A 9,573-nucleotide genomic window follows, 5' to 3' on the forward strand; every position below is an offset into this window, starting at 1 on the left:
TGTCTTATACGCCGCAAAATATGGTTTATTAAATTGGCATTACCTGGGAGTGTATGCAAGTTTTTTTTAAGCTTGATGGTCCCAGGTGGTATCTTCTAATCTGTATGGAACTGATTGACAGGTCTCTGTGTACAAAGAGATATATGAATCCAGTAGAGTGGAAAGAAGGTGCCAGGGACCATTCTAGTGACTCAAAGTCTCTTCCTGCATAGTTTTAAAGCTATAATATCCCTAACAAGCTGCAGCATTTCAGAGTGAATTATAACTCCTGTCTTTTTTTTTTTTTTTTTTTACCTTGACACTTTGCCTGCTCTCATCTGTATTTTCACCTTTCTTCAAGGTGAACATGGAGACAGCCAGGTTCTTCAAGTCAGATTTTGAAGAGAATGGGTCTATGGACAATGTGTGTCTTTTCTTGAACTTGGCCAATGACCCCACGTAAGTAGAGTGTATTACCCCGTTCTCTGGTATATTGTTTGCTCCCATTAGTTATAGGTACTGCCTGGTGAGCCTTCAGTATATGACTGTCTGTGCTTTGTCCCCCACAGCATTGAGCGTATCATCACCCCTCGTCTTGCCCTCACCACAGCAGAGTTCCTGGCCTACCAGTGTGAGAAGCACGTGCTGGTCATCCTGACTGACATGAGCTCCTATGCTGAAGCCTTAAGAGAGGTAAGAGCTGTAAAATAGTACAATGAGGCACAGGACTTGACTGAAGAGAGGGAAAGCTTAGGTAACTGGTCGGAGTGTACAATGCTTGTTCTCTTCTGCTAGTCCTTCCATGGCAAGGGAGGTATGAGTAACAGGCCTCTGTGTTATTGGAAGGATCGGATATTGAGAAATATATATTTAGGAGTAGAGGATTGTGGGGAATTTAGAAATTGCGCTAACACTTGGTGACTTCCTCTGTATTTTTGTATTACTGTGAAATACTTTGATATTTTGGCTTTTAGAGTAAGGATACTTTATAGAGATCGCTGATCTGAACGAAGAAGAGCGTTTTGTTTGATCTGCGATCTGTTCTTCAAACTGGCGGCCTTTGAGCGCTCCTCCGCACCACCCTGGGTATTGGGGAAAAGCTGGATCCAATCCTGGGAGAAGTTCCCCAGGATTGCATCCAGCTTTTCCTGGCATCCTGGGAGGAGCGGAAGGGAGTGGAGAAGCGCTGAGAGGCTGATGGCCTCCATAGAATGGCCCTGCAACCCCAATGTCACAGGACCAAACCTCAAGGCCCCCCCCCCCCCAAACCCAGTAGGTGCCGTTGGCGGAGAAAGCTGCCACCAAGCAACACAAGTGTGAATAAGGGCTTACTGTTCAGCACTGCACCGGAGGTAGAATGGGAGAAATAGGAGGTACTTACCATGTGTGCACAGGTGCACTCTCTTAGCGGAGTTAGCGGTTGCTGACCGACACAGAGCTGATTTAGTGTAGGGACTCGTGCTATCCAGGGGACCTGCACGTGGTACATGAGGCAATATGGTATGATCAAGTTATATACCAACATCCTGGCATTGGTTTTTAAATGTAGCCGAGAGGCATTAGTGTCAGCTGTAGGTGTGAGGTGCAGCAGCTCCTTTCTCCATGTTCGTATTTTACAGATATGTATATATTGGGTTCACAGATATGTATATATTGGGTTCTAGGATTTGTATATATCTGTGCTGTCAGTTTCTAGATCACAAGCAGCAGTCTATACTTACCAACCACACTGCTTGTGATCGGCATCCGGTTCTCCAGTCCTCCGGCCGCTGATAGAACTTTAGGCCGCCACCTCCTCCGGAATAATTGACAGCAGTTGGAGGCAGGGCCTCAAGATACAGCTGGCGATAGGAGAGAACAGGATCACTAGCAGCGTGACTGGTAAGTATAGACTGCTGTTTGTGATCTGGAAACTGACAGCACCAAGATATACATACCCCAGAACCCAATATATAACTGTGCTATCACTTTCCAGGGCTGCTTGAGTGATACATGGATTGTTTATGCAACCCATCTGCGTGATTTCTCATGCCGTGTAATGGCACTGCAGACGACCCTGCGATCTCGCTGATCCACGCTCATCTGGGCATGTAAAAGGACTTGAGAAGTGCTGTTTGATTTGCGCTCCACTTACCAAGCCACCAGCCTTTCAGTGCTGCTCCACTCCCTGCCACTCCTCCCAGGATGCTGAGAAAAGCTTGATTCAATCCCAGAAAACTTCTCAGTTTCCCAGGATTGGATCCAGCTTTCCCCTGGCACCTCTGGGTGGAACGGCAGGGAGCGGAGCAGTGCTGAAAGGCTGGTGGCATGATGAGTGGAGCGCAGATCAAACAAAGAATTGCATTTAGATGAGCGATTTTTCTCATCTCTAAAAAGTGTGTCTGAAATGGTTTGCTAGATGATCATCCATCAACCTCCTAGAATACTGCAGTGTTTTTAATACAGTCCTTAAGTATAAAGAGGGTGCAGAGGTCGCACAGCAATTTGGCAAATCAAGGAAGCAGCATTGCAGTTCAGACTTCATTTAATAACCTGAGCTGCTATACCAGACACTAATTTTTTTTTTTTTCCCTGTACTACCCCTTTAGGGTGCCTTCACACGTAGCGGATCCGCTGCGGATCCTGGTAGTGTGAAGGTCTATTGGTTACATATCCGCAGCAGAATTTTCATTCCGCTGCGGATATGTAACCTGGCCCCTTTAACACCCCGCAGCCCCGGCCCGGAGCATACATCACCTGCTCCAGACTCCTGCTTGCTTTGGAGCCTCCCAGCATCTCCCGGGGCAGCGCACTGATTGGCTGACTGCCAGGAGGCTCCAAAGCAAGCAGGAGGCTGGAGCAGGTGAAGTATGTGCTCCAGGGCTGCCCCTGGCCCGAAGCATACATTACCTGCTCCGCGCTGCAGCTCCCGTCCCTCATCAGCCAATCAGTGCACGGCAGCACTGATTGGCTGATGAGGAGCTTCACACAGCCGTGGCACCAAGCAGGTAATGTATGCTCCGGGCGGCAAGGGGTTAAAGGGGCCGGGTCACACATCTGCAGTGGAATGAGAATTCCGCTGCGGGTATGTGACCCCCATAGAACTTCACTATACCAGGATCCGCAGCGGCTTGAAATCCGCTGCGGCTCCGGTACGTGTGAAGCTACCCTTAAAGGGATTATTCAGACATAAAAATACAGCTACTTTCTTGCAATATGTGTGTGTAGTACAGAATTATCCTAACCAATCTTCTTTTCTCCAGGTGTCAGCCGCTCGAGAGGAGGTGCCTGGTAGAAGAGGCTTTCCAGGTTACATGTACACTGATTTGGCCACCATATATGAGCGGGCCGGCAGAGTGGAGGGGAGGAACGGCTCCATCACACAGATTCCCATCCTCACTATGCCCAATGATGGTTAGTACTAGTCCATACATTGGATGTATAGTAGTCACCTCCTCTTCTGGATGGAATACATAATCCATTTGATTCTTGTTTCTTGCAGACATCACTCATCCCATCCCTGACTTGACGGGATACATCACAGAGGGGCAGATCTATGTAGACAGACAGCTACATAACAGACAGGTTGGTGATGGACCTAGAGTCAGTGGCCCAGGTTGTAGGTTAGACCTCATGGTATTAATAATATACATTTCTCCTCCTCAGATCTACCCTCCCATTAATGTGCTGCCCTCACTGTCCCGTCTGATGAAATCTGCCATTGGTGAAGGCATGACCAGGAAGGATCACTCCGATGTGTCCAACCAGCTGGTGAGTTCTCTGATCAGTATGTGTGGTGCAGTAGTACCCCTGTTTTCAAAGAACCTATGGAGTCCATCCTAAAGACACGTTCATGCATCAATTTCTGCATCAAAAACTGTCCGGTATTAACTTAAAACCCTTTGCTCCTATTGACTTCAATGAATGGCAGGGGTTGGGGAAACTTTGCCCATACATTAAGTTTGATCTGGAAAAAGATTTTATTTATTTATTTTGCAATATGCTCAATGTCTACATCTGTAACTACCCCTAGGGGCAGATTTTTTTTTTAAACCATTTATCCATCACAGAAATTACCTTGCACTAGTTCATCCCTTAAAGGGGTATTCTACTTGGTGCATAATATAACAAACAGGGTGATACTGGGGGAGAGTGCAGAGGTAAGCCTATGTCCATTTTGGGTCCCGGCTGAACAATCCCATCTCCTCTTCCTAAACGGACCCATCTAGCAGCGACAGCCTTTTCAGCCAATCACTGACTGAGACTGGACAGTGCCGTGGCCCTATCCATGTATTCCAGGATTTCCTAGGGCGACATCCAAGTTCTGCAGCCGCGGGGAATAAAATGCAGAGCAATTTGGGTTCAGAGAACAATGCAGAACAAACATTTTGACAGGTCCACTCAACATGGATTATAGATGACCATACTGTACATGCGATGTCTGCTTAGTGTGCACACTGGGAAAGCTTCCATTGTATCCGTATGGCTCCATTAAAGAGGTTATCCAGGATCGGAAAATCATAGCTCCTTTCTTCCAAAAACGGCACCACCCCTGTCCTTTGGCTGTGTGTGGTTTTACAGCTCTCCCCTATTCACTTCAATGCAACTGAGCTGCAATACTGCACACAAACTGAGGACAAGAGTTGTCTCAGTTTTCAGAAGAAATCATCTGTCTTTCCTATCCTGGATAACCCTGATCATTTTTCTTTAGTTTTCCACTGTGTCCTTTTTGGCCACAATTTCTAAAAAAAATTTTTTTTAGCTACATAAACCCTGTGCCACCTATACATCTCCTTATTACCTTATAACAGGGGTTAGGAACCTTGGCCCTCCAGCTGTTGCAAAACTACAACTCCCATCATGCCTGGACAGCCAAAGCTAAAGCTACCCCTACCCCTGCCTCATAACAATCTGTTGTCCTCTTCCGCCCCTTAGTACGCCTGTTATGCTATTGGAAAAGATGTCCAAGCCATGAAAGCTGTGGTGGGTGAAGAAGCTCTGACATCTGATGATCTTCTCTACTTGGAGTTCCTGCAGAAGTTTGAGAAGAACTTTATTGCCCAAGGTGAGAAGTAACATTTCCTTGTGATTCATAGAAGGAATTCTCACTAGATACAGGATAGGAGTGCTAGGTGTAGCTGTCATGCTGCTGAATTAATCACCAGATGGCGCTAGACACCCTATTTTTTTTTTTTCACTTTGTTTGCCTCACTTAAAGTGGTTCTTCGATTAAAACTTACTTGTCCCTTATCCGCAGTATAAGATCGGGGGGAGTCTGACCTCCATGCCCCCTGATCATCTCCAGCTCCGGCCCCGGCTCCTTTGTTTTGCATACAGTCTATTAATTCTAAATGGAGCTTGCGGAAAGAGCCGAGTGCTTTCCCCATAGAGAATGAATAGAGCCGCGGGTCACGTGCCGCCCCATGGCTGTATTAAAAAAAAAGGAGACGGGGGGGAGGAGAGCTCACCGGGGGCATGGAGGTCTAACCCCCTGGGATGTATTAATTATTCTTTTGGATAGGGAACAAGTTTCAATTAGAAAACATTTTATGTTTTGTTGTCTCCTTTTAACCTCTTAAGGACATATGACGTACCCATACGTCATATGTCCTCATTAGCACTTAGCTCATTAGCACTTAGCTCATTAGCATTTAGCACCTGACACAGCCCCATAGACCAAAGGATAAAAGCGCTATAAGCCTGGGAATGGAGCGATTTTAAGGAACATATATTTGTTAACAATGGTTTGAATTTTTTATAGGCCATCAGATACAATATAAGTTATACATGTTATATATCGTTTTAATTGTAACGACTTGTGTAACATGCATAACAAGTCAGTTTTACCCCAGGGTGAATGGCGTAAAAACACAGTTCCCCCAAATAAAAGAAATGCGTTTTTTTTTTCAATTTCACCACACTTTGAATTTTTTTCTGGTTTCGCAGTGTACTTTATGCAAAAATTCAGCCTGTCATTGCAAAGTACAATTAGTGACGCAAAAAATAAGGGCTCATATGGGTTTCTAGGTGGAAAAATGCAAGTGCTATGGCCTTTTAAACACGAGGAAAAACCGAAAACGCAAAAACAAAAATGGGCCCCGTCCTTAAGGGGTTAATCTGTCTTTAAATATCCGGCAGTCAGAATCAGTATATTCTTTTGTTTTTTCAAGCGCAGGCAATCATTACCTATGCCAAACATGTTTTTCTTGGTCATGAACTAAAGTCTTCTGGCTATCACTACAGCAAGTGTCCAGAAGGCGGACTATTAGTTAGGTCAGGGGTGTCAAACTGGCAGTCCTCCAGCTGTTGCCAAACTACAACTCCCATCATGATCCAAGCCTCATATTCCGTTTTATGTTTGACAGTCGCCATGACAACGATGTACAATATCAATGACTCGCTCTTTTTTTTTTTTAATACATTTTAAGTGCAATCTTGTACGGCAGCCAAAGAGTTAAGTGTAGTTTGGCAGCGGGGTGTCTCCGGGTGGTTCTGAGCCGTCACCCGTTATCACTGCCGATCCTACTGTTCAGTCCTCCTTTAAATAGCTTGCAAAGGCCTGTCACATGGGGGATGTGTATGTGTGTGGGTGGCAGTCAGTTACCGTAGCAACTAGTGGCTCGTTAAGGGATAATAGCAGCTTTTGGTACACATGGATGGGGAGCAGCGAGGGCACCAGGGGGGTCTGACGTGGCCCAGTGTTAACCCTGTAGATTCCAGGTGCGACCACAGTCTGCAAAAAAAAAAACATGAATCCTATGTGAGCGTCATGCAGTTCTCACTAGCAACCACATGGTGGCAGTACACAGCAAATACAATAATTTGATTGTCATGTATCCCTGACTTGTACTGCTCCCTATAACGTCTCCTAATGCCCGTCTCCTCCCTTTAGGTCCATACGATAACCGCACAGTGTTTGAGACCTTGGATATTGGTTGGCAGCTACTCCGAATCTTCCCCAAGGAGATGCTGAAGAGAATCCCAGCGAGCACCCTGGCAGAGTTCTACCCTCGAGACTCCTCCGCAAAGCACTGAACTCCTCCTCCATTCCTCAGCGCCATTTCCCCTCAGCCTGTCAGGGACACCTTGAAAGGGAGCAGGGCAGAAATTACCATTTTTCAATGTGTCTGTATATCGGAACGCATCATTTAACTGGAAATGAGGGGTTTAAAAAAAAAAAAAAGAGAAAAATTCCCGCAGGTTACAGATGCACTTCATCCCAAGTTTACCAGGATTAAATGGGTTATCTGGGGAACATACCATTGATTATACTACAAGTCAGTGAGGCAATCACTCATTCAGATCCACAGTGATGCGGCTACCCCTTCTTCCTGTTCGTGACGCCACGAAACAGGTCATATGATCATAAGGGGCTTAAACAGTATCAGATTTGTAGGTCACGTGATCAGTGACATCCCAACACCAATGTGAACTGAAGGCAAGGGAGTGATTGGAGGTACAAGAGGTAGCATGCAGGTATCTGTAGTCTTTTAGCACCCACTATAAGCCTAAGGTCCCACATTGCTGTAAGAACAGGGGGTCTGTATGTAGTACAATATACAACTTTGTACCCCAGATAACACCCCCCCCCCTTTAGCCGCTGTCTATCATATGTCAGGTGATGTCAGAGCAGGCGCATCTTGTGTGGCTGCTATTAGACAATCTTACTGTTCTAAGCTAGCCCCCGGTCATGACATATGCTACACGTCATGAATCGGCAGTCTGGGTGGGACACGCTTGTGGCATGTGTGTATTTATTGTGCAGTGATGTGCACGTGGTTTACAGTGACCCGAGGCTCTACATGTGCTTAGACATTACCGTCTGGAAATAAAATAGTTTAGGTAATTGCAGTGCTTTGTTAGCCTAGACAACATGCAGCTGTCTGTCTGAACTACAACTCCCAGCATGACAGCTGAACAGCCACCTGTTGCCTACCTCTGTATTAGTCTATGCAGGTACTAGTCTGTCCTGGCCTTCACCAGGGTTCCCTATAATACCGAGATCCATACGCCCGCCTGTCCCGTGGGCTTTTATCCCCCTCCCCGCCATCAGTCCCCATGTTAATTTATCTTCTGTCTTTAATGCCAGCCCTGTTCTCCGCAGGTTAAAGGTCGTTTACGATGATGGGGCTTTATGTGATGTTTGTGAATATTGGTGCAATAGTTTGCTCTGTGGTCCATTCCATCTGTAGCCGGTGTATACATTTGTCAAAGAGCATCATATCTGAATAAATATTAATGTACTGTGTGTGTCTGCCTGTGCCTTCCTGGTAAGGTATTGTGCACATTGTAAGCTGAGCAGCTGGAGCTGGCGGGGTGTTGTGCTATGAGGGGCACTGGTTGTGGAGGCAGCGGGATCTTCCCTTCTCACAGCAGCAAGCTATTGACGTTAGTTCTGTGCCATTAACCATACAAGCAGAGCTATTAGAAAGTGACAGAAATAAATCACACTGGTAAGGAGCCGGGTACGTGTGGCTATTATCCATTATAGCTGGGACACAATCTGTGCATTAAGGCATTCCTTGCATCACGGTTTCGGGCTAAAAAAGCTGAAAACACCCAAAATTCTGCCAGCAGTTTTTTTTTCTGGTGTAAATTAGTATAGGCATATGGATATAGACAGGATTTTTTTTTTCTCTTCCTTATTCCTAAATGTTTTTTCCTAGCAGCCAGGCATACACTGCCTCATTACTCAGTTCATACCTTAAAGCGACTCTGTACCCACAATCTTACCCTCCCAAACCACTTGTACCTTCGCATAGCTGCTTTTAATCCAAAATCTGTCCTGGGGTCCGTTCAGCAGGTGATGCAGTTATTGTCATAAAAAAAAACAACTTTTAAACTTGCAGCCCTGTGTCAAACCGATGTGGCCTAGAGTGTCTGTGCCCAGGCTTGCACCGCCTTTCCGTCCCTCCTTCCCACCCTCTTCACCATTAGGAATGCCACTGGGCAGGTTTTTTTTCTATTCATCACTTGAAAACTGCACAGGTGCCTTAACGATCCAACATGTGCAGTGTTCTTACAGGTGATGAATAGGAGAATACCTGTCTGGAGCATTCTGAATGATGAAGAGGGTGGGGAGGAGGGACGGAGGGGTAGTGCAAGTCTAATGCACACACACTCTAGGCCACGCCAATTTGACACAGGGCAGTAAGTTTAAAAGTTGTTTTTTAGGACAATAACCGCATCACCTGCCGAACGGACCCCAGGACAGATCTTGGATTAAAAGCAGCTATCTGAAGGTACAAGTGGTTTGGGGGGGGGGGAGAGATTGTGGGTACAGAGTCGCTTTAAAAGAGTTCTTCAGGCTTAGAAAAACATGGCCACTTTCTTCCTATAACAGCACCTCTCTTGTGCTCAGTTTGGGTGTGATATTGCAGCTCACTTCTATAGAACTTTTATTCCTACAAATAAAGGGCAACTCTAGCAATTTTTTTTTTGTTTCATATCAACTAGTGTCAGAAGTTGCCAGAGATCTGTAATTTACTTCTATTAAAAAATCTCAAATCTTCCAGTACTTATCAGCTGCTGTATGTCAAAGACCTAGATATAGACATGTAGAACATACAGCTGCTGATAAGTACTGGATGACGTGAGATTTATTAATAGAAGTAA

General features: G+C 45.6%; 1 protein-coding gene across 1 annotated transcript in view; it reads left to right on the forward strand.

The window, feature by feature from the left end:
- ATP6V1B2 (ATPase H+ transporting V1 subunit B2) overlaps positions 1-7,149 on the forward strand; it is a 26,824-nt gene extending 19,675 nt beyond the window's left edge. Inside the window, exons 8-14 of the mRNA XM_069944344.1 lie at positions 341-438; positions 549-672; positions 3,222-3,372; positions 3,461-3,543; positions 3,625-3,729; positions 4,894-5,023; positions 6,851-7,149. Of these exons, the coding sequence (XP_069800445.1) occupies positions 341-438; positions 549-672; positions 3,222-3,372; positions 3,461-3,543; positions 3,625-3,729; positions 4,894-5,023; positions 6,851-6,993 (834 nt within the window). The 3' untranslated portion in view covers positions 6,994-7,149. The remainder of the gene's footprint in view (positions 1-340; positions 439-548; positions 673-3,221; positions 3,373-3,460; positions 3,544-3,624; positions 3,730-4,893; positions 5,024-6,850) is intronic.
- The last annotated feature ends 2,424 nt before the right edge of the window (positions 7,150-9,573 follow it).

This window comes from Dendropsophus ebraccatus, chromosome 1 (assembly GCF_027789765.1).
Source record: "Dendropsophus ebraccatus isolate aDenEbr1 chromosome 1, aDenEbr1.pat, whole genome shotgun sequence".
NCBI lineage: Eukaryota > Metazoa > Chordata > Amphibia > Anura > Hylidae > Dendropsophus > Dendropsophus ebraccatus.